Source organism: Phyllostomus hastatus, unplaced genomic scaffold (assembly GCF_019186645.2).
Source record: "Phyllostomus hastatus isolate PE091 unplaced genomic scaffold, TTU_PhHast_1.1 phas_scaffold_501, whole genome shotgun sequence".
Classification (NCBI taxonomy): domain Eukaryota; kingdom Metazoa; phylum Chordata; class Mammalia; order Chiroptera; family Phyllostomidae; genus Phyllostomus; species Phyllostomus hastatus.
Genome location: NW_025334033.1, coordinates 62829703 through 62854128, shown reverse-complemented (window position 1 = coordinate 62854128; position 24426 = coordinate 62829703). Strand labels below are relative to the sequence as shown.

Genomic DNA, 24426 nt, shown 5'->3' with positions numbered 1-24426 from the left:
GGTGCCCCCTATGGCTCTGGAGGCCTCTCTGCGGGTCAGAAGCCTGCCCTCTGTCAAGGTCGGGTCCAGACCCTGCCTCCCGCTGTCCTTCCTTCACAGAAAAGGTGGTTTGCCTCCAGGGAGACAACCACACATTGTCAGAACCAGCTGGGACGGGAGGGGTCCCACTGCACAGCGGTTTTCAAACTGCGCTGTCACGGAGCCCCTCTGGGGAAGTGCTCGTGGGTCCTGGTGGCTGGAGGGGCAGGCCTCACTCACTGGAGCAGGGACACTTTTCCTTCCGGTCCCCTTTGAAGGGACATTTAATATGCTTAGAAGATACATCTGAAACCCACCGACCTAGTCCAGCCTTCCCAGCCACAGATGAGAAAACAGGCTCAGAGAGGGAGGTGTGTTCTGTAGCCGCCAGCCGGCAGGGCGGGACCAGTTGGGGTGGGTCAGGGCCCTGGCCCGGCCTGCAGGGTGGTGCTGCTGTCTCCTAACCAGAGCGACTTCACCCTGAGATACCCCGTTTGTGCCGTGGGGACACGCGCCCAAATCCCTTTTCTGAAACCCCTGGGGCCAGACGTGTTTCAGAATGCAGAGGTTTTCAGAATATGGTAGATGTGCTGGACCGTATGCGATCCTCTGGGGCAGTCAGGGCATTGGTTCGTAACCCAACACGTCAGTGTTTCTGCATCAACACCTACGAACAGTCGCTGCAAAAGGGGTAAATAGCCTATAAATAGCGTGGTGTCGGTTCAGTGAGGTTTTGCTGCCCAGGAAGTTAACAGCAGCACAAACCAGCTCTTGGTGTTTAGAGAATTCTGGATCTCGGAAATTATGGATAACGGATTGTGAGCCTGTGATGACAGTGCCCAACCTGGAGGGTGGCAGTAAGGACCAAATGCAGAACGAAACCACAAAAATCCACCTGCATGTGCTTAGCGGGCTGCCGCCAGCACGGGGCAGCCCTCCTGCATCTCGTGGCTACCTGTCCACTCCCATTTCCCAGTTCAGGGGTGTTTCCCCTCCCCCACGTCGCCCACCTGGGCGTGCGCCCTGTCTCCTCACTAAGGCGGTCAGCCTCTACTGGCCAGGGGGCATGGTTCTGCTTTAACAAGCCCTTGGGGCTCATGGCCCCTTCTTGGCGGGCGGGCGTGTTGAACTGGCCCACAGACTTTCGGAGGCGGGGCCGGAGCAGCTGGAACCGGCGTGAGGACGTGAGGGCATAAGGACGTGAGGGCGTGAAGACGTAAGGACGTGAAGCAGAGCGCCTCGCAAAATGGGGAGAGGGCCGAAGTACAGGTGAGCACTCCATTCCTGAGAAGTGGCGTCCCGCAGGGGTTGGGTGCTCACCTTTGCGGCTGCAGGCATCCAGTGAGTTCAGGCCAGCCGGAGGCGCCCTGGTTGTCAGTGCAGCATTCTCCACATCCATCATCTTCCTCCTTCCGACTGAGCCCCGAGTTTGCTCATCTCTCAGCCCTGCGGTGTACCAGGTACCATGGGCCATATGCTTCACTGCGGGGGGTGGGGGTGGGGCCTGGCCCCAGTGGGTCCACCCCCTTGCCTGTGATTGGTTGAAACCCGAGCATGTGACTTAGTTCTAGCCAATGAGACATCAAGGACATTTGCTGTAGTGGGGGCTTCTGAGAAAGATTTCCTCGTGCTTAAGAGTGACATATACATGCTTAAGGGGGAAGGAGAATGATCTGTCTTCCCCCCAACCCCAGAGATTGTTCTGGTTTTTGAGGCCTGGAGCTGCAGCCATTGAGGGCACCCGGCCCAGGGGGTAAGGCCAAGCCCCGTAGAGTGGAGCACAGAGACAAAAGGACGTGGCCCCTCATTACATTGCTCACCTTCCCTGGACTTGCCGTTAAGAGAGAGAATAAGTGCCCTCTTGTTGAAGACACGTTGAGTCGGGTGTTTGGCCATTTCTTGCTGCTGAGGTCATTCTAGCTGGCACACTTCTGTGCTTATCGGGAGCACCCTTCGCTGCCGGCCAGCTTTGCACTGGGCGCTCCAGCAGGGATGGCCCTTGCTCCTGACTCACGCTGACCTCACGTGGGTGGATTCCTGCCCCTCTGGGTGACCTCATGCTTGGCAGAGACTGGAGGGTTGCAGGCCTTTGACTTGCATGAAAGCCAGCGTTTCCCATCGGAGAAGCCAGAAAGAGGGGAGAGGGTTTTTTGAGACCCCTGACAACCACCCCCATCAGCCGCCACGACCAGCCTGAGCAGTGCTGGTAGCTGGATTAGATTGGTGCCGCATAAACTCTGAAGAGAAGCCACACGCCACAGGAAACCTAATGGCGTGGCAACAGCTCCTGCTGCCCTCCGGGTTTGTCTGTCCCTGCTCATCAAGTGTAGTGGCGGCAGAGGCGTCAGAACCAGGCAGAACAGAACAGATAGTTTTTGGTCCTTCCAGAGGCTGCCGGACCTGGAGTCCGAATCCCCAGCCACTTCTCTTCCAAGGGCCCTCGTGCACATCGCTTGTTCCTCCAGCCCCTTCGTTTTCCTGCTGCACAGGAGTTACAGCGGTGCCAGCAGGGAAGGAGAAGGAACGGCATTTCTGAGTCTCTGCTGTGTGCCGGGTCCTGGGCATGAACTTGTATGTGGGTCCCAGTCTGCCATCACAGCGACTGCCTGAGGACTGGGGTCGGGCTCGGAACGCCCACGCAGGGCACGTGTGGACTGAGGCTCGGAGATGTTCATGGAGCCAGATTCTAGCTCTCTGTTTCATGCATCTTTTTCTGAACTTGCTCGACCCCAGAATCAGCAAGGTGGCTTGTGAGGAGAACCCAGACTGTCCCACTGCCGGATGCAGCAGGTCTGGGGCAGTGAAGCTGATGCTGCTGGCCCGTGGCCATGCTTTGGGAGCCTGGCCTCGGGGACCCTGGACATCGTGACCCCCCCAGACCTCTCCTCCGGAGTGGTGACTCCCTGGGTCCCAGATGGGGCTGGAAACCTGCATTTTTAAATCGAGAGCCTCAGGTGATTTGTGTGCTCCAGCAGGTCTGGAAGCCCCTGCCCTAAACCTCAACCCTCAGCGTTTAATGAGCACCTCCTGGGGGGCGGGAGGTCCTACACCAGAAGAAACGGGGCGAGCAGGTCACCTGCCACAGGAGACTTGCAGCTCGGGGCAGCTGCTCAACCCCTGAGCAGCTGAGCCCCCCGGGGGCTGGTCAGCACCTCAGCTTCCCAGGCGGGGTCCCAGCTTCTGGCTCAGGAGGCCTCGGCGGGGTTGGTCGCAGGATTGTGAACCAACACCCAAGCGATTGAGGCGCAAGGGGTTCAAGGACCAGATTTGGCCACGATTGTCCAAGGGGTGGGACGGAGTGTCACCCTGTAGCCGGAGGAGAACAATGACAGCATCCCTCCCAAGGCTGCAAGGGGGCTGAGGCAAGGTGGGCCTGTGTGGCGATAGGTAGGGTCTGGCAGAGAGCCAGGAGGCTGTTGGGTAACTCACACATCCCAGCTGACCTGAGACGTACCTGGTTTTCACACTGCAAGTCCCACCTCCCAGGGACCCCTCAGCACTGTCAGGCGCACAGGGGTGCTTCAGCAGAGGGGAAAGCAGGAGAAGGCAGTGGACTTTGCCCTGTGAGACCTGGGTTTGATTCCATCTGCTACTTACTGCTTGTCCAGCCTTGGGTAAATAAGTCCCTTATCTTCTCTGAGCCTCACCCTTTATCTCAAAGGTGGTTTTGGGGAGTGAATGAGATAATGCCGTGTCTGGCAGCAGCGTTATCATCAGAAGCAGCCCAACGGAATCAGGAGAATTGTGTGTGGAAGGAGGGTGCCAACACTCAGTCCTTTACAGGGGTGGGGGAAGCGGGCAGGATCTCGCTCGGAGCGATGTCAGTGAAGAGGGGCTGTGGGTGGGGTGGGGATCCCGTCGTCCGGCCAGTGACTGAGGCCTGAAGCGGATGACAGGGTCTTAGCTGGGTTACGGAGCTAGCAAAGGCATAGCAGGGCTGCTGCCAGGTCTGACAGACTCCCCAGGCCTCCTCTTGCATCCTTCACTCAGCACTTCCGTGAGCCAGGGGTAAGATTGGGGGTGCAGCAGTGTGCAGTGGGGACACAAAGATGAATGAGACCGCATTGCTAAATCTCAAGCACCAATACCATGTTCGGCACACAGTAGGCACTCAAGTAATTGTTAAATGACTGACTGGGCCTGTGCCCTTGAGGAGCTGAGTTGGATTCATTCATTCATCAACTGCCTACTGAGCACCTACTGTGTGCCAGCCCCCGCCCTGAGGCCTGGGAAGGCCGAGATCACTGAGACTGTCTGTGCCCTTGAGTCTAGTACATAGAGCCTTGGCACGTGTGTGGTCAGGGCTGGAGTGGTGGGGGGACAAGGGCTGTGGAGGCCCATGGGAGGGCACATCCCCCCAGGGCTGGTCCCGCATCTCAGAGTCTTGGTGTCATCCGGTGGTGACTGTGGCCCTCCCTGCCGGGGCTCTGGGTGGATTCCGGCTGACGGATTCCGGCTGACAGATTGCTCTCTCCGCTGACTGACTGCCGGTGACCTCACCCTGTTGCTTGTGCAACTGTAGGATGGACACTTGTGGTGCGGCCCTTCCCAGGGCAGGGTTCCGGGTCCCTCCACTGCCCCCCCTTGTCCCCTCTGCTCGCAAGTGGCTGGCTCGGCCCCTGTGCCGTGATCCCTGGCTCCCTTGAGGACCTGCTGTCCCTGGCCTCGCAGGGTCACCGCCTAGTAAGAAGCAGTGTTTTCCCTCCTCACATTCGCCAGCCTTGGGGGAGGGCCGGCCGGGGAGGGCGTGCTGGCAGGGCGGCCACACCCAGGGACCTGCAGCGAGTGCCGCTTTTCTTCCCCTGGCCCAGCAGGCCGAGGGAGTCAGCTCTCCACTGAGTTCTGGGCCTGGAGGCCTGGGCAAGTAGCTCTCCCAGGCCCTCCACAGCTGCCCGCTCGCCGTGGGAGACCCCCTGCCCCTGCCCCTGCCCCACCACAGACACACCGATTGTGTCCAGTCTCCCTTCTGCCCGCAGTCTCACTTGGAGGAATTCCTCGGGCCCGGCCCAGACCCCTGACGCCCTGCTGAGTGTCACCGGGGGTCTTTCCACACCGCCATGCCAGGGCTCGGTGGTACCTGTTCCCCCTCAGACCATTCCTCTTGAGGGCAGGGACGGGATGGGGGCTTTGAACTTTCAAGAAGTGCTTACTGACGCTGTGGGTGCACATCTAACTTGTCTGCGTGGAGCTGACTTCCGGAAAGAGCCGTTTCCAAGCTTCTGGGCCGGCCTGATAACGTGCCCCCGACCGGTCAGAGCCGCTTCCTGTGCTGCTGAGCCCTGGGCACGGGCCAAACCCGCTGCAAGATCATGACTTTTGACTTACCTTTTCTTTTCTCAAGCTCGGACTCTAGGGGAAGTGTGTGTGTGTGTGTGTGTGTGTGTGTGTGTGTTCATGCATGTGTGTGCACGTGTGTGTGGCCAGCACAGCAGATTTACTGTCTCTGTTTCCACACTTTACTCTCCCGTCCCGGCCTTCCAGCCTCTGCATTATGTGTGGACGTGGGGAGGAGGCCTTGGCATGGAGCCTGGACTCCAACTACTAAGGTTTTCTCAAAATATCACTTCTGCTAACTTGTTTTGAGTCCTTTAATCTCTGACTCTTGTCATCTTTGCCTTTCAGTCAGGAGTTCCAAATAGCCAGGCCCGGCCCTCTGAACTGGGTCACAGTCAAAACAAAGACAGTGGAGGAGGGGGAGCCGTGGGGCCCGGAGGTAGAGGTGCCCAGGCCCACGTCTCAGTCAACACTCAAGCCCCCACTATGCGCCAGGCAGCCCAGGGAGATGCCGAGTCTGCCGAGACTGAGGTGCCCCGCCGGGCCCAGTGCATGCAGGGGAGACGTACCTATGGATTCAGTCCGGAAATCTGTGGGGAACTCCTGCTGTGTGCCAGGCTGTCGAGGTGGAGCAGGACCATGAGCGCGAGGGGGTGGAGGTCAGAGAGCCAGGGTGACAGGTGACAAGGATTTTGGTTTCACTTGGAGGGAGACGGGAGCCATTGGAGGGTTTTGCTGGGAGGGCGACATGATACGACTTATATTTTAAAGCAGGTGTGGGGACAATTGATCGCTGTTTTCTAGGTGAAGTATGTGCCCCTCTCTTGTCCATCCTGCTGCGTGTTGGGGCCTGTACCCCGGCCACACCCAGCTCTGCCCCCCCGGGGGCGTGTGGCCCAGCAGCTGCACGCTCTGGAGAAGCCCTCGGCCTCACCGGCCACTTGCACCTGGTGACCGATGACCTCCAAGGCTCTGCCACTCTCGCGGTGTGTTCGTATCCCCCCTTTCCGAAACGTCCGCTTCAGATGTTCTTTTCTCCCCTGAGGCCTCTTACATCCGCTGGATGTCCTCCTCTTACCCTTGCCCGGGACCTTGCCTCATTCCTTATTGAGGAAATGGAAACAATGAGGAAACCCGCTCGTTTCCGACCACCGAGTCTACCGCTTTCCTCCTGCCACCGCCCGGAGGTTTCGGTTCCTGTCCAAGGGCAGCAGTCCCTCCACCCTTGCTCAGAATCCCCCTGCTCTCGCCTTCTCAGGGTGTCGCTGCCGCAGCCGCTCTGCTCTCCCCTGGGTCGAGTCTCTGCTTCTGTCTCCTCCTGGACCCCTCCCTACAGGAGATGCCGAGGCCCTGGCCTTTCCTCCTAGAAACCTTCATTAACTTCGCCCCATCTCTCTGCGCCTTTTCAGCAAAGCCTCTTGCAGAATTGTCAGGCTCCCCCAGCCGTGCTAGCCCAGCTTGTGTCCCTTTCACGCCCCAGAGACTTCTGGCGCCAAGGTCACCCTCTGATGTTGCCTCTGTGTTGCCAAATCTGATGGCTGTTTGCTCTCTTTTCCTCCTTGATACTCCCGTTGCTTTGAACCCACTCGACCTGTGTCTGTTTCTGGAGACTTTTTATTCTCGGTCTCCGTAATGGACACGAGCCTGGTTTTCTCTCCTCGGACCTTCCCGCTCAGTCTGCGCCAGCTCTGACCCAGACCCCCGTCCGCCGACGTGGTTTCCGGTGTGGACAGCGAACGTCATTTAGGTCGGTCACAGCGGAGCTCCTGCTTTCACTCCTCCTCACCTCAGCAGACGGGCACATGGTACCACTGCTTGCTCCGCCAGGCAGCCTGGCACCTCATTCGCCTTCAGTCCCTCCCCTTTCCTCATCCCCCGCGCATCAGCTTCCTATTGGCACGTCACGGTGTACTGGTCTAAGACGACGCAGGTTTGCTTTCCTGCTGTTCTGGAGGCCGGAGTGGGAGGTGGTCTCACTGGGCTGAAATCGGGTATCAGCGTGGCCGTGCTCTTCCTGCAGGCTCCCATCCTGGCCTTCTCCAGCCTCGAGGGGGTTCCAACCTTTGGGCGTCTCCGCGTCACCCCGGAAGAAGAAGAGGTGTCTCGGGCCACACATTAAATTACATTGCAGCACGTAATCACTAACAAATCTCATTGTGTTTTAAGTAAGCATACAGTTTTGTGTTGGGCCGTGTTCACAGCCATCCTGGGCCACATGCGGCCCACGGGTCGCAGGTCGGGCCCCCCTGCGCCCACCCACGTTCACGGCCCCTCCTCCCTCTTCAAAGCCAGCAGTTTCGCTTCCCCCAGTCTCTCCGTGACTGCCCCTGCGTCCTTCACCGCATCTCCTCTGACTCTGACCCTCCCACTTCCCTCCTCTGAGGACTGAAGTGCTCACCCGCATAACCCTCCCATCTCAAGACCCTGAACTTCGTTACAGCTGCAAAGCCCCTCTTGCCATGCAAGGTGACATTTTTGCAGGCTCCAGCAGTTGGGACATAGACGTCTTTGGTGGTGGGGTTGGGGGGGGGGCGGTGCTAACTCTGTTTGCTGCCCCTCCAGGCCAGCCCGTTAGTGAGTCTTGTTTCTTTTACCTCCAAACTGTCCTCGCTGGGTGCTTTTCTCCCTTTGTGTACCGTTTCTGGACTCTCACCCCGTTGTCTAAGTGTCTGTCACCTCTCACCAGATGGCCTTCTAACCACTTCTGCTCTTGCCCCCGCACAGCTCCAGCCCGAGTTCCTTCCCCACACAGCAGATAGGAGCTTTTTAAAACCTAAATCGGTATATTTTGTCCACTGCTTATGTCCACCGCCTCCCCACCCCCCCAAGACTTGCAGTTGCACTTAGAATGAATGCCGTGCCCTTTACCCCAGTGAGCAAGAACGCTGCTGTGGTCTGCCTGCGCCCACCCCGCTGCTCATGCCCACCAGCTGGCTCCCACCCCAGGGCCCTCTGTGCACCGGACGAGGCTCTCCCTACGCCGTTGGCTCACTCTCGTCACCCAGGCCCCCTTGGAGACTCTCCCTGATTGGACAGCCCCATCATCTCGGGCAGCCGCCCGGCCCTCCCTGTCATGTTTTAGTTTCCTGCACATCTCTGACCACCGTCCGTCCCTTTCCTGGTCTGTCTCTTCGTCTCACCTGTCTGGGAACATCAGCTCCCTGCGGCAGAGGCCTGCCCAGGCTCATTCACTGCTCAAGGTCCCTGGCGCACGCAGGTGCGGAGGGAATGCTGGTTGACCCGTGAGTGTGCAGAGTGCCGTGAGGGTCGCTCAGGCCAGGAGAGCCAGGCGAAGCTTCTCCCAGGTGACCCTGAAATGCAACTCAGCTGATGCCCGGGCTTTAGGCAGGAGAAGGGAAGGAGGTGTAGCATGTCCCAGCAGGCACCCTCCGGTGAGACAGATGGCCATGGCCTGGGAAGGACGCCGAGGGCCTGGAGGGTGTGTCAGGAGAGGCTGGTAGCCCAGGGACAGCGGAGATGGGCTGGCGGTAAGAACTGCAGACTTGCAACTCTGTCACTTGGTTCTGAGGTGACGGGTCAGGTCGTGTGAACCCCCATGTGGGCAAGGGGGCCAGGTGTCGCTGCAGGCTCAGAGCACACAGTGTCATGGCTGCCCTTCTCTTTTGGATCACCTGGTTTGTCATCTTGTGTGGTAGCGGGTGTGCGTGGTGGTCATGCTCAAACAGTGCAAAAGGGCACGTAGTAACAAGTAGCAGCCTTCCTGCATTGCCTGCAGGAAGTGTCCTCGGCCCTTCCACAGAAACACCACTCGGAGGACTCCCCAGGGTCCTTTTAGAGACATGCCGTACGTGTGTCTGCATGTGTATAGGGCAGTTTGTTGTTGGTTTGGGTTTCTACATGTAATCGTGATGTACCGCACACCCTGGTTTGTGTCTCTGTCTCAGGCTGTTATCTTCTGCTCTGTAATAAACCACCAGAAGCTCAGTGCCTTAACGCAGCCACGTTTTGTTGTTTCTCACGGTTCTGGGCTTGTCAGGGCCTGCTTGTGTGTCTGCGGCCAGCTGCGGGTCACCTCCATCGAGGTGGGCACTGCCGCCCGGCAGCCTCCTCACCCCAGGCCAGCCCGAGCGTGTTCTCGTGGCGGCCGCAGAGGAGCCCGCAGGAAGCAGAAGTGGGCGAGCCCTTTCCCAGGCGCCGCGTGCGTCAGAGCTGTGCTGTCCCGTGGATCAGTGCAAGTCCTGTGGCCGTGCCCGGGGCTGGTGCGAGGCCCACAGAGCCTGTGGAGTCAGGGAGGCTGACGGCCTGGGGCCAGTAGGGGGGCCTGGCCACATGGACTTGTGTCTTGACCTGTCCCCTCAGATCGGTGGGCGCACTGTGTCCACTCACATGGGCTGCCCCACGTCCATGTGACAGGCCCCCGTTACTCCCGCCCTCCGCTCGTGGCAGGCGGGCTGCGTGCAGCGAACATCCCCGCTGTCCCCTCGTGCTGCAGAGCGCCTGTGTCTACGGGGCGAGTTGCTAAAACTGGAATTTCTGGGTCAGACGGTGCAGCACATAATTGTTCTGCAGGTGCCGCTAGGTTGCCCTCTGCAGCCACTCACACCAGTTCACGCTCCCGCCGGCACCGCCCAACGGGGCCTGCTTTCCGGCCAGCACTGTTTGCTGGGCAGGGGGACGGCCGGTACCAGACGTTAAGTTACCTGTGACTGACAAGAAGCCAGATGACAGAGGGGCGGGGCTCCCCGAGGTCCTACGCAGACTAGGAAACGGAGAACCTGGTCGTGTCTGCTGGGTAACAAAGGGGATGGCAGAACCGGCTGCTGCCTGAATAGGGTTTGTGTTTTTCCTCTTGGACGCAGCCCCAGCAGGGATTGTTTGAATAGCCCTAAATGCCTCTCTCTTGACATATAAACTGAGTTGTTGAGTTGTTTTTTTTCCTTTGTATTGATATCAAGTAGTCCCTGGAATAGAGTAGAAATGCTAGTTTTTTCTCCATCACCCAATGGAATCTCTGTGTCAGCTGCTTATCCTGCAAGAGAGACGGCTGTGACAGAGGGGCGGTCACCCGAAGTGACAAAGGCCACAACCGCATCCTTCCCTGGGGAACAGGAGGCCGAGACCCGCTGGGCTTTGAGCTGAGCCAGCCACCAGGCTTACGGGATTGGGGTCTGTCAGCCTGGAGATGAACCCCGGGACCAGGGGCCCCTGCTGGGGGCCGAGTCCCACGCTGTCCTTAGGAGGATCTCAGGCTTTACCTTGCTTCAAGGCACCGGGGGCCTGGTTTCTGCAGCCTCACTTAAACCACCCCCCCCAAATGTTCATGGGAGAGGTGGACACAGCCCTGAGCTCCCCTTCCCCCCTCTGGTCCCCGGGAATCCCAGCAGCAGGGGCAGGACAGGGATGGGGAACTGCTGGTCTGGCCCTGCAGCGGAAAGGCGGAGCTGCTGGGCCAGGAGCACATGGCTGGTTGGGAGGGAAACGGGCTCCTTCTCCCGACGGCTTGTGCCTGGCAGGCCGAGGAGACAGCGCAGGGAGATGGCGTGGGCTCAGCGCCCAGCTCCAGGACAGACGCCCAGCTCCAGGACAGACGGCTCCATGACCTTGGGCACGCCGCCGCGCCTCTCACGCCTGCGAGACGGAGACCATAGTGTCACCCCCCTGGCGGTGTTCGGATGACCAACAGGGTGGTGGAGGCTGCTCAGCACGGCAGCCAGCGGGAGCTCGGGGCGGCTTGTCCTGAGTGCAGCACGGCATGCGCACCCTCCTACGGGATCGCGGGCCTCCTGCGCGCAGGGATCCGTCCACTGGGGCTCTCTGGCCCCCCTAGATCTGACCTATCTGCTCTGGGAAGTAGTCCTAAATGAATGAAAACAACAGTCATAGTCACTAACCTTTATTCAGACCCGCCTTGTACTGTATGCATTACAGATATTATCTCTAATCTTCTGGTAGCTGGTGAGGAAACCAAGGCTCAGAGAGGTTAGTTAACTCTCCCAGTGCCACACAGCTAGTAAGCAAAGTTGCTGGGATTTGAGCCTAGGGCTGCCTGAGGCCAGAGCTCTTTCTCCCACATTGTGCCGCTCGGCTTCTCCATTCTGGAAGGTGCACCCAGCCCCGGCTGGCCGTCCTGCTGCTCTGCCCTCGGCTGTGGAATGCCCAGCCGCGCTCTGCTCTGTGCCCGGTGAGTGAGCAGGCACAGAGCGAGGAGAGACGGAGACTGCGGTCTTTCCTGGGGCAGATTTCCGGTGTGAGCGTCCCCTGTCCCCCCCTCCCCCCCGGGGGCACCGGAAACCCCCGAGGCCGTCCTGGGCTGACCTCGTTTCTTACCCAGTTCTCAGGGATGGCTTTCCTCTGTTGTCTGATGTCCGAGGTCTTGAAAATGGTTTTTATTTAGAAATATATCCTGTCATGGTTTTGTGGTGGTTTCCGGTGGGAGGTTAAATTTGGTCCGCCATGGCTAGAAGCCAAGAGTTATTTTATATTTAACTCTTTAATCCTTCTGAAATTAATTTTCTTGTGTGTGCCCTGAGGTGACTTTTTTCCCTTGGGTCTCACGGTCCTAGCAGGTAGCCAGGCCCAGTGTTGGGCGAGAACAGCTGGTGAGGTGACGTCTTTTTCTTTTGTTCCTGGTGGACTCTGCACGGGAGCCCGTGGGGTCCTGGGCCGGTGTAGCTGGGGTCATGGGGTGTCGGGCGGGCCACTGAGCCACCTTCATGATCAGGACCGAGCCTCACAGCCCCTGCAGAATTGCTCTGGCGTGAGCTCCTTGATGGTTTAAGATCTATGCCCTGGGGGTGGGAGGGTGCGTAGCAGGGCATTCACCTTTTCCAAGGAGAGCAAAGGAAACACAGTTTGCTTGAGAGATTAATTGGAGCCTGGAATTTCTTTAAAAGCTTCAGAAATGATTTTGTAGGCACCATGCTGAATTTTAAATTAGGTTGTAAGCTCTTGGCCCAGAGTGTGTGGCTCCTTCCGGAAACGAGGAGCTGGTCCTTGCCCACCTGGCAGGGAACTCCCACCACCATCCCCCCTTCCTTTCCCCGCCCTCGTGGTCCAGCTACAACAAACCCCTCAGGAGCTCCCCCAAACCACCAGGCTGTGCCAGACCTTTGCATGTTCTGTTCCTTCCTGCTGGAATGCTTCTCCCCCACACCTTCCACCTTGCAAACACGCACCTGTCGTGTTCTCGGCAGAGGCCTCGCCTCCTCCTGCACCCACCCAGGGCTACATGCGCCGTCATTAGAGCCACATGTGTTCGTTGGTCCTGGAGGACTGGACCCTCCATGAGGAAAGGGACTGTGTCTCCTAATTTGGGGGAAAGCCTCCTCCTCCCGACTGAGGCTTCCCCAGAGCCCTCCCGGTTGTCCTGACAGCTCTCAGCTCCCTCCACACCTGGGCAGCCGGACTCTGGTGCATCTCCCCAGGGTCAGGAGGTCATTTAACTAAAAGGATGTCAATCCCACCCTGGCCAGGTGGCTAAATTGGTTGGAGCATCACCCTGTACACCAACAGTTTGCAGGTTCGAATCCTGGTCAGGGCACATACCTAGGTTGCGGGTTCAATCCCTGGTCGGGGCGTGTGCGGGAGGCAACCAGTCGATGTTTCTCTCTCACATCAATGTTCTCCTCTCACTTCCTCTTTCTCTAAAACCAATAAAAAAACATGTCCTCAGAGAGGACTTAGAAAATAAATAGTAAAAGGATGTAAACCCCACGTAATGCGACGGTAGTGGGTTTCACACTCCTTCAACTAGGCTGCCCTGCGCTGCTAGAGGCCTGTGTGCGAGCCTGATGTGAAGCCAGCGGGCGGGAGAGGCGAGGAGTCAGGGGGCTCTGGCCGCCCCGGCCCCGGCCCCGGCCCCGGCCCCAGCCCCGGCCCCAGCCCGGTTGTGTGGAGTCTGCGGGGGAAACCCGTGAGCGCGGGGGTGGGTGCCGGGAAGGTGTTCTCAGCCGGTGGTTCCCGGCCTGGAGCCTGTTTCGTGTGTGGGAGGTCTACTTAGGATGCCAGTTTGGCCACTGGAACAAAGAAAGGTCGGAGTAACAGTAACTTGGGCGAGAACGAGGGAGGGGAAGCTAATGTTCCTGTCTCGTGGAATAACTGATCAGCAGCAGCAGCAAGCCAGGGCCTGGCGGCGGCTCCTGGGTGCGGGTGGCCAAGGTTCCTCATGGCGGCAGCTCTGCCGTCCTCAGTTGATGGCCTCCATCTCGTGGTCCGGGACGGATGCGCCATGCCCCCCAGCACACTGTGTTCCAGCTGGTGATGGGGTGAGGAGGGCAAGCGCATTCCCTCTGAGGGCACAGCTGGGAAGCTGCGTGTGGCACTCCTGCTCTCAGCCTGTGGGCTGTAACTTAGTCACGTGCAGCACCTGGCTCCCAGGGAGCCTGGGAGGTGTGGTCTTTACCTGGGCAGCTGTGTGCGCCAGTAAGACTTGGGGCTTCTGCTGCTCCGGAAGGAGGGGAGCGTGAATATCCAGAACGACTGGCAGGTTCTGCCACAGGTGGGGCCAGGCCTAGCCCCGGAGGATGCAGCTCAATGCCCCTGCGTGTCCTCGACCGACCTCGCCATCCACCGAGCATCGAGTCCGTGCTGTGGAAATAGACGCACACCGGCTCTTCTGCTGAGCCTCTTGGCGTGGTCTAAAAAGGGCAGACAGGTAGTTGCCTGGTTTGGGGTGATGGAAGTTCTTTGGGGCAGCTGGGGGTGGCTTGGGAGGGGGCACACAGGGGAGATCAGTGCTGGAAGGACTGGTAGGTGTGGAGCAAGTGACGGCAAGTGGTGTTCCCCGAGTTCTGAAGCATTCCAGACGCTCGAGGGGTGCACTGGGCTGGCACACGCGGAGAACTTGGCCAGGACCCATTTTCCCCATCGAGGCTTGTGGACCTCACCCTGTGGGGCTGCGCGGAGTCGGGGGTGGGGACGCGGGACCCGGTGAGTCCCCACCCTCTGCTCGCAGCTCAGTCTCTAGTCTCTGCTTCCCTCACGCGCACCCTGTTTTCCGCCACTGGGTTCCGTGTGCTTCCCGTGTCTTCGGGCCTTTCTTACATCACTCTCTTTCCTCAGCCTGGTGCGCCCTTCCCTCTCCTGCTGGCCAGTCCACATTCTTTAAGGCCCCTTGGGAGGTGCGGTCATTCCAGACACAGCGTTTCCTCCACTGGAACTCGTTAGCTCGCGTCCACACTCCTGCTGCAGTCGTGGTACTGTCCCTGGTTTATAAATGGAGGCGTTGATGCACGAAGAGGGTGAATAACGTGCCCCCACCCCACAGCTAGAAAGAGGCCGCAGGTAGCAGGGGTCCTGGTCTATTGTCCTTTCTGCTTGCCGGCCAGGGGATTCTGCTCAGGGTGGCCACGCTCAGGTGCAGGGTTGCAGGAGTCTGCAGCAGGGCGGAGAGTGGAGCGGGATACGGGAAAACGGGGACTGACAGGGAGTGGCGTGGGATGAGGGGGGAGAGGAACCCTCAGCTCCGGCGCACAGTGGGGCTTCCCTAGACGTGCCCCCAAACGCTGAGGTTAAACTGGAGTGCCAAAGTCACAGAGTGCCACACTGGAATTTAAATCTAGGACTCTGAACCCATTGCATGTTATTTTATTTTTTGGAAATTTAACAACACAGGAAAGAAATTCAGTGCGCACTGGTCATTTTACTAGTCAGAAGTTACCACTGGTAAAGTCCCTGTTTTCAAAGAAGACTTAAAGTTTTTTTTCTGACAGTAATATAGAATGGTTCCCTTCAATAAAAATAATTCTAACTAGAAAGATGAGGACTTTAAAAATATTCTGAGTCCTATCATTCAGAAGTTTCTGTCTTTTACTCCAATGTAACCATTCTCGGTGTCTTTCTAGGGACAGGGGCAGATAGAAAGGCGAGCCACCATACCTCCATCTGCAGTGGTCTTGTTCCCATCCGACACAACAGCTCTCGACCACCTGCAGTGCAGCAGGTTCGAATCGAGCTGGGCTGTGGGTGTGCAGTCCACACTGGGTTTGGAAAACTCAACATGAGAAAAGAATGCAAATATTGCAGTAATTTAGAAATATTGATTAGTTGTTAAAACTGATATTTTGAATATATTCAGTTACATGAACTATATTATTAAAATTAATTTCAACTGTTTATTTTTAATATAACTACTAAAATTTTAAAAATAACATGCGGCTTGAAAATATTTCAATTGAACAGTATAGCACTCTATTAAAAAAAAAAGGTATTAGTAATTATTCATGGGAAAAAAGAGAACCTGAAGGAATTGTCAAGCTCCAAACAAACATTTCACCACGTGACATCTCTTCTTAGAAGAGTCCAATCAAGTTTTAAAGGTATTGGTGTCGTGTGTGTTACAGGGTTTTGAAAGATGAGGACATGGCCTTCGGAGGCTCCTCCCAGTCTTTGATATGTTGTTGTTTTTACATTGTGTTGGTTTGTAACAGTCAGATTCTGTCTGCAGCAGTGATGCTTGGAAGCATTTGATGTTCCTGTGTGTGGGAACACCCTGAAACTCGCCAGCAGGCTTTGCCTGTTGCCCTCCACCCCTGAGCCCGAGACTTCTTTCTTAGCTAGATTGCAGTTCTTCCGGGAGGAAGCCACTTATTGCCTTCGAGCCTGACTGGTGTCCTGCTGGGTCCCGTCCACCCAGGCTGTACTTCGTGTCCCCGTGTCCTCTGCGGACATGGCTTCCTTGTCTTCTGGTGGCCGACTCTGCTGTGGGTCCTGCCTGATGTTCTCGGCGATTTGCCTTTTCTTCTTGGACAGCTAAAGAGTTCTTGAGTTCAGCAACTTAACTCTGCCTGGTTTCGGTGTTGTTCAGCATTGCCCAGGACCCTAGGTCTTATCTCTAAAGGATTATTTTTGGCTTCCCAATACACAGACAGAGGCGCCGCTAAGAACTATTGAATATACTTTCGGCAGTTTTGGGTCGCTGACCAGGGGACTTGGAAAGGCTCTCGTTGCAGCTCTTGGCCTCTGGTAGACCTGCCCCCTGCCCTGAATCTCAGTTAACTTTAGATTGCACAAATGATAGACACACCTGTTGTTGTTGTTTCCCCCCCAGGACCAGAAGATCCTTACTGGCCACTAACCCCAGCTGAGGTTCTTTTTCCTGCATCACAGTGGGAACTGCTAACGTGGGTTTGAGGCGCCCCCCTCCAGACCTTTTAAAGCTGCCCTTACATTCAGTACAATTATGTTCTGTGCCATCACAGCTCAGGCTGGCGTGTGAATTGTTTGGGTTTGTCCGGAGCAGCCTGGATGTGTGGATTCCAAAGAGCTGCTGTTGGAGGGAGCCTTTCACTCTGTTAACAAGCCAGCGCCGACATCGAGAGTCGTGGCTGCGAGTGCTGTGCGCTCAGGAATAAAGGCCCCACGCCGCCACCCCCGGCACCCGTGTCTGCACGGCTTTGACTTTCAGACACAGCCAGACTGCCTGAATCCAGGGGGTTTAGACACAATCTCGTTTTAAGAATCTAACTGTACAAGACATTCTACCGGCTCACATCCATGTTGAAGGTCGTGGAGCACAGAAGGGCGAGGGGTTCCCCTGCATCACTCTCGGAAAAGACACAGTCCTGGGGTTTGTGTGTGTCTTGTGAAGATCACACTGAGTAAATCACAAGGCAACTTTGTGTGTTTTTTCTACTGAACTCGGGTTATTGTGTATCCATCTCTCTCGATTCAGTGATTACATGACAGAGGATGAGAGTGCTTGAGCCACCACTTGTCTGAGTGGGTTTGAATGTTCTGGAACATTCTTTACTGATGAACGACCGCAGTGTGAGACGGTGCCCCCTGGCCCCCACCGGAGGCTGTGACGTCCCAGAAGGGCCTGGCTGGGGGCGCGCAGCGAGGGGGTGGGTCCCAGCGCAGAAACCAGCCCTCGCTCCCACTGACCGTCTCACGTTGCCCTTCGTAGATGACATGGCGGAGCTGCTCCTCGGGGAGTCGAAGCTGGAGCAGTACCTGAAGGAGCACCCGCTGCGGCAGGGCGCCAGCCCCCGCGGCCCCAGGCCCCAGCTGACCGAGGTCCGCAAGCACCTGACTGCCGCCCTGGACCGAGGGAACCTCAAGGTACCGTGGGCCCCTGGGGTGAGGGGGCTCCTGGGGAGTTGCTGGCCCCCCTTGTCTGAGCGGTGTGGTTGTGGGCGATGCCCAGGGACGCCTGAGTGGTGTTCAGAGGGCATCCCACTGCCATGCTCGTCTTCCTGGACTCGGGCCGGCTCCCTGTGCGATCCACGGACCAACCCCCTGGCGGCCGAACACCTCGTGGGGGCTTCCGGCTCAGCCGAGTCTCCCTGTCGAGAGCCTTCAGCGACATCTTATTTTGAAAAGTGGCACTAACCTTCCCCAGGTGCTTGGAGTAAGCAGAGGTCATGTGTGACCCAGAGCTCGGCCTGACACCCTGTCCCACTACAGGAAAGAGGGGGTGGCACGGGGTGCCACTCACTGCACCATCTCCTGCCGAAACCCGCGGTCCTCAGATGTCCCAGGCCGCTGTGGCCCAGAGCGGTGTGGGTGTCACACCGGTGACGGCAGACCCATGCCCTGGTGTGGAAGGGGTTGGGGACGGGAACTTCCCCTGCCTGGGCGACGACCCTGGTGTCCCCCCCACCCACCCCCAAACAGGAAAGCCAGTGCGCCACCAGTCCGTGCAGCTGCCCTGTTTATACGCAGCCTCCTACGTCTCCGGCTCCGGTCTCTCCAGTCTTTCCTTTCTCGCTTCCTGCGGACCCTCTTCCATCTCTCCTCCCCTTGCCCCGCCCCCCTCCCCACCATCCTCTCCAGCACTGCCTGTGGTCCCTGCCGCCTTCAAGAGGGGAGAGGGGGCCGAGACAGCCGCCCAGCCGCGCCCTGCCTGCCTCCCTGTGTGCCGTCCCCCCTGTCGCGGCTCTGGGTCACAGGACTCATGCGCCTGTGAGCTGAAACATCCGGCCTTGTGTGGCTTAGGTTCCGAGGAGAAGGCCTGGGAGAGGGTGATGAATCTGTTTCCTTATATAGAAGCCCGGCGGCCTCTCCTGCCCCTGCTAGGAGTGGGGGCAGGGGCAGCCAGGAGTCTGAGGCTGCTGGGTGTGGCCCGGGGAAGCTGACCATCAGAGGGGACAGTTGGAGCTGGTGGCCTCTGGGGAGGGGACCCAGGGCCGGTCACCTTAACGCGATGGGATGACCCAGGGAGAACAGCTCGCCCCTGGAAAGAAAGCAAGCCCTGGTTTTCGCACCCATTGAGAAAGACCCTCTCCTCGGGTAATTTGGGATACACTCCCAGCGAGCACCGTGGGCATGACCCCCTAGGGTGCCCGTGGAAGCTTCCTTTTTGAGACAAGCACTTAGGAGTTTTGTCCATACAGCATTCCTTCTATTTTCACCCCAGCCGAGCCGCCTGAGGGGAGCCTCGGGTTTTTTTGTTTTCTTTCACCACAGCTTTATTGAAATATAATTCACGCGCTGCATAATCTACCCATGAAAGTGTACAATTCAGTGGATTTTAGACTATTCGCCGAGTTGTGCAGCCTTCACCTGGATTTTAGACCATTTTCTTCATCCCCCAAGAAAACCCCCAACTGTTAACAGGCTCCTCCCTCTCCCACCCGCCCAGCCCGGGGCCCCCATGCTGCCCCTGGATTCGAGCGTTCTGGCCACCCCGTGCTCACCAGCCCTCTGTGCCTGGCCTTTTCACCGGGCGGAGCGTTCTCGAGGTCCGCCCCTGCAGCGCTGTCTCAGAGCTTCCTTCCCCAATACGGCGGAGTAATATTCCCTCGCGTGGCTCCACCGCGTTTTGCTCGTGCATCTTCAGTGGGCGGAGGTTTGGGTTGTTCCCGCTCCGGGGCTGCCATGAGCAACCTCACTGTGAACAGGCACTCGCGCCGGTTCCGCGTGGTGCGCCGGGCTTGGCTGCAGGTGGCCGGCCCCGTAGGCGCCATCCCCCATCCCGAGGTAGGAAAAACGTGTTTCCTCTCCTTTTCCTTCTAGTCAGAGTTGCTGCAAGAGTCCAATCTGATCTTGGCCAAGCTGAACTACGTGGAAGGAGATTATAAGGAAGCGCTCAACATTTACGCGCGCGTGGGCCTGGAAGACCTGCCGCTGGCGGCCGTCCCTCCGTACCGGCTGCGGCTGATGGCGGAGGCCTACGCCACCAAAGGTGAGAGCTGCGCCCGTCTGCCCCCCCCGGGAGGGGGGGCGGGGGGTGGGGGGTCGTGCTGCTCGGAGCCAGCAGAGGCTGCAGGTTGACCCCTTGCCCTTGGCTGGTGATCGACTCCTGCAGCCCCCAGCAAGGTCCCTGGGGTGGGCCCCACTGCTGGCATGGGATCATTTGAAGCCCAGCCACACGTGGTTTCTTCAGAGCCTGAGGTCTTTACTTATCATGGGAGGAAGTGAAGGGAAAACATTTCAGGGAAGTTTCCTGATAATTAATGTGCAACCTAAACAGGGACTTTTCTTGGTGTTTAAGATGCGGCAGAACATTCACAGGGATTCTTTTTATGTGGCCACTTGGCCACGTGGCTGACCACGTTTTTGTTCATTGCTGCCACCCCTGTGTTCATGCAGGGCTGAGTGGATGTCGGCCACCAGTGCTGAACCGTGTGCCCACGGCTCGGGGCGGGGAAGGAAGGGTGACCGCCACCCTGGCTGTGACGAAGGGGCTTGTGACCTAGTGGGAGAAAGTGCAGCCCCCGGAAAGAGAAATGACAGAGAGGCAGGGCACACATGTTGTTTGACTTCTTCAGGTTGCCTCTGCCTCGTCTGTGACCTGGGCGCAATCACGGCCCCCTCATGGAGTTGGGAGGGTTACGTCAAATCACATCTGCAGGGCACTCAACACAGTACCCGGCGCTTACTAAATGCTTACTGAACGATATTTTAGAGTGTCAGCCCCAAACAAGGGAACAAGTGGTAAAAGCTGGGCATGGGTGACAGCTTTTCTGAGGAGAGGTCACTGCAGGGCAGTGGGTCCGGAAGGCTTCCTGGAGGAGGAGAGACACTTCAGACTTTTCTAAAGGCCACTGTAAGAAGTGGACCATCGGAAACAGCTCCTTCCTGCCTGCCACCTCATGTCCAAACCAGGCGTCGTGACTGACTGCGGCTGGCCCAGAGGCCAGGGGCCTCGGGTGGGGTGACCCTCCGGAACAGCGGTGAGCCGGCCACTTGTGTGGCGCCGGCTGTCTCACTTGGCGTCCCATGCAGCGGTGAACAAAGACGCAGCTCGAGGCACACTGAAGAGCTTTGTGGTGGCTGCGGCATATCCCCCAGTTGCCTGGGGAACCCCGAATGCTGCCAGGTTCGTCTCATAAATCTTGTCACGTTCCCGTGGACTGTGAAAGGATGCCGTCACTCTTGACAGGGCGTGCCGGCAGTTTCACTGGCACAGTTCCTTTCGGGCTGTCTCCGGGGGCCCTGAGAGCGCCTGGCCCGTGTCTGCCTCTGTCCGAGCCGTGCGGTGTGCTGGGGCCTGTGCCACACGGCTGCCCTCTTCCCCTGCTGACGCTCAGCGGGCTGCCTCCTGCGCCTTGGGCTCATGGAAACTCTGTGTGTGTGTGTGTGTGTGTGTGAGAGAGAGAGAGAGAGAGAGAGAGAGAGAGAGAGAGAGATTTCGGGCCAGGAATGATATCCTGCAAAGACAGCAGAGCCTCCTCTGGAAGTTTCCAGTCACCTGATTGACGTGGGACCTGGTAGATCATAGCCAGGAGTCAGTTTGCTAGTGAGGGCTGGGGGACGGCTCTAGGACCGTTCAGCATGGAGAGCTCAGGTCTTAGTATTGGCCCTGAGACAGCCTGTTTACAGATGGCACTGCCAGCCTCCTCTTACGGCTGCCGTGCAGAGGGGGCAGGGGACACAGGAGACTTGGGCCCTGAGTCTGTCCCTGGGTGATACATGGTTCGCAGCGGGTCCCCAGCCATGGGGCTGAGGCACCTGGCTCTTGGGGCACACTGGCTGGCTCATGGGAGACCCGGCCCTGGCTGGTTTCTAACCTCTGTAGACACATGTGGAATCACACGCGCACAGGGAGAGGGAAGGGTCACTTTTGCCCAGAGGCAGTGGCCTGCAGCCCCCAAGACCCCGGCTGCAAGGGCCTGGGCGGGCCAGGTGACAGGCCGCGTGCACTGACGGTTATGAGCCCCGGTGCCGAGTCGCCCGCCTGGCCCCACTCCCACCTCCGCCGGGTACTGGCTGTGGGACCTCGAACAAGCTCTCAACGTCTCTGCACCTCCGTTTCCCCATCTCAGGCTCTCATTGGGTTGTCGTAAAGATTACACGAGACGGTGTATGTTGAATGCATAGGACAGTACCTGGCACATAGCGAACGTGATGTAAAGGTTAGCTTAAAAGGTAAGTGTCTGGCAGCGGGGCCACTAGAAGTGACTTAAAATAACAGAAAATTGCCCCTCCCGTTCACAGAAATGCCCACAGATAGGCCAGCTCTCTGAGGAGTTCCAGAGGCTCTTGGCTGAGCTCTGTGTCGGAATAACTTTGGTTTTCCTTTTTTCAGCAGGCCCTTGAGAATTTTTAAAGGGGGATTGCCCACAAAGATCTGATGCATGTTAGTGTCTAAAGTACCACATTTCGCGTGTATTAATGTGCTCCCATGTGTAACACACACCCATGTTTTTGGCCTAAATTTTCAGGGAAAAAATCTTTAATTTTAATTTTTTCATTCAATTTATTTAATTTATTTTATTAAGTTCATTTAATTCATTTAATTATTTTTTCATTTTACTTATTTATTTATTATTTTTTTAAAGGTTTATTTATTTATATTTATTTTTAGAGAGGGAAGGGAGGGAGAAAGAGAGAGAGAGAGAGAGAGAAACATCAGTGTGCGGTTGCTGGGGGCCGTGGCCTGCAACCCAGGCATGTGCCCTGGCTGGGAATCGAACCTGCGACACTGGTTCCAAGCCCGCGCTCAATCCGCTGAGCTACGCCAGCCAGGGCTCAATTATTTATTTATATTTAGAAAGAAAACTGATTACCGTATTTCAGGGTATTATTTTGCATACACATATTGTTATTGCTTTCTAGAGTGACACTTTTAACGTGTAAGCATAAACAGAAGAATTAAAAACATTTACATAGGCACAGAATTAGCACCACCCGTGTAGAATGTGCATCCTTACCTTTTCCTTAAAAATCTGGGCAAGACCGCGCGCATTAGACACGGCAAGACACGGGTGCTTTTCCCTCAGCAGCCGTGAAGCGCCGGCCTGCAGGCACCTGGGGCGGCGCCTGTGCAGTCTGCTTGTGGTTGCCAGCGCTTCTGAGTTAAAGGGCAGCTAATGTTTCCAAACTGGGAACAGTTAACAATTTGGCTTTCTGTCTTCTTGGGAAAGTGGGGAAGAGCTGTCCCTCCATTCTCCCAGGGCGAGACCAGGCTGGAGCTGAGCGCAGCTGCCCCTTGGATGGCTACGTGCCCCGCCCACCTCCCTCCCCTGGGCCACCTACATGCTGCTGTGGGCGGTGGCCTTGACCTGCACGTGCTCGTGGGTCGCCTAGGCATTTCCATGGTCTCTTGAGGCCTGACTCACCCAGGGCTTTCAGCCAGACTGGTTCTTCCAGCCGTGACCGGGAGCTCCTCCCCCTGCCAGGTGGTGAGCCTGGCTTCTTGGGAAGCAGAAGCCACCATCATTCAGTCACGGGGAACCTCCCGTGGGCCAACCTCACGTTAGGGCTCTTCTGCCGCGTTCGTCCTCCAGTTCCCTACGTGACAGAGGAAGCGAGACTGGTGAGGTCACTGGGAATGACGCCGGGGCCTCCTCTGTGCCCGGCACTGTGCCCTTCACTTGGGTGTCTCAGCCGATTTTCACAAGCACCCTGCGAGGTGGGCACTGGTATTCTTTCCATTTTACAGATGAGGACACCGAGTGCAGGAAGGGTAGGTAAGCTGCAGAGGGTGCTACAGCTGGGAAGTAGCAGAGGCAGGACGGGCCTCCCAGGCCGACCCAGGGCCCGTGCTCTCCTGCGGGGCGGCAGGCAGGGCCCACCGGGTCTGAAGAAGGTTCAGCTCCTCCAGGGCGTGTGTTCTGGTCACGTGTTCTGGTCACGTGCTCCATTGGCCTGTCGGTCCAAGCTGGCTGGCGGGGGCCAGGTCAGGTCTCCTCGGGCAGAAAGCCGTCGGGTTCCCGGAGAACACCCTAGATTTGCGCCTACCCCCTCCTTCTCAGCTCCGCGTCCCTGTTTCTGCACCGGAACTCCTTGCCCTTGGCCGGGTATCTTCCTGTAAGTTGTGTCCCTCAAGCTCAACATGTTCCGGCTTCTCCGAAGCCCCCTGGGACTCCCCCGTTCAGAGTCAGTCACTCTCGGGTCGGGCGTAGCCCAGAGCGGCGGTACTTGGGAGTCATCGGAGAAGGAGGGGTGCCGTTATCAGACACCCCCGCTGGTGAGCGAGCTCCTCCAGACTGCAGGGCGTCCCGCCTTTCGGCGTCTCTGCGCCACACCAGAGGAGGAAGACTTGTCTTGGGCCAGACGTTAAGTACATGGTGACACATAATCGCAAAAAAGTCTTGTAATGGTTTAAGGAATGTTACGTGTTGTGCCGGGCCGCATTCACAGCCATCCTGGGCCGCACGCGGCCTGTGGACCGCAGGTTGGCTGCCCCCCGCTTCTCCCTCGAGGGAGAAGGCTCCGTTTTGTCCGTTTGAGATCCTGGGAACTTAGCACATCTAAGGGGGCTCGACTGTTGAATGGAACGTGTAAAACTTCCCCTGCTCGGGCTTCTGCTGAGATGCCCGTGGTGTGATTCAGGGGATTCTGTGTGTCCCCGCTCTCGCCTGCCGTGGTCAGATGTGGGTGGGGGTGGGGTTTTGTCTGTAGATGACATTCTGAGCATATTTTGATGATTCAGAGTCCTCTCTGCCAATCACGGAACACCTGTAAGAGCACGGTGGCATCTCCCTGGGACAGCACCTGCATGGGTCCCTGTCCTAAAGGTGGCACGTTTCAGACCATGTCCGTCCTCGGGGAGCTCCTACGTGGATCTCAGTCCCCGCCCCCTCCAGCCCCCAGCTCCTCCCTCCCGTCTCTTAGACTTAAGTGGAGAAGCAGAGAAGGGGGATAGAAGAAAGGAGAAGCTCTAGCTTCCGGCGGTACTGGGTCAGCCAGGTGAGGAGAGACCTCTGCCCTGGGGTGCAGAGGGAGACGGCAAAGGGAACCTTCAGATACCGAGTGGCCACAGGCGTTCTTTCTCAAACGAGGAGG

At 57.7% G+C, this 24426-nt stretch overlaps 1 protein-coding gene across 4 annotated transcripts in view; it reads left to right on the top strand.

Moving 5' to 3' along the window:
* Positions 1 to 24426, top strand: part of TTC7B (tetratricopeptide repeat domain 7B) — a 211185-nt gene that overhangs the window by 5694 nt on the left and 181065 nt on the right. For all 4 annotated transcript variants that reach the window (XM_045822944.1, XM_045822943.1, XM_045822942.1 and 1 more), the window contains exons 2-3: positions 17159 to 17313; positions 19210 to 19378. In XM_045822944.1, coding sequence (XP_045678900.1) covers positions 17159 to 17313; positions 19210 to 19378 — 324 coding nt within the window. The remainder of the gene's footprint in view (positions 1 to 17158; positions 17314 to 19209; positions 19379 to 24426) is intronic.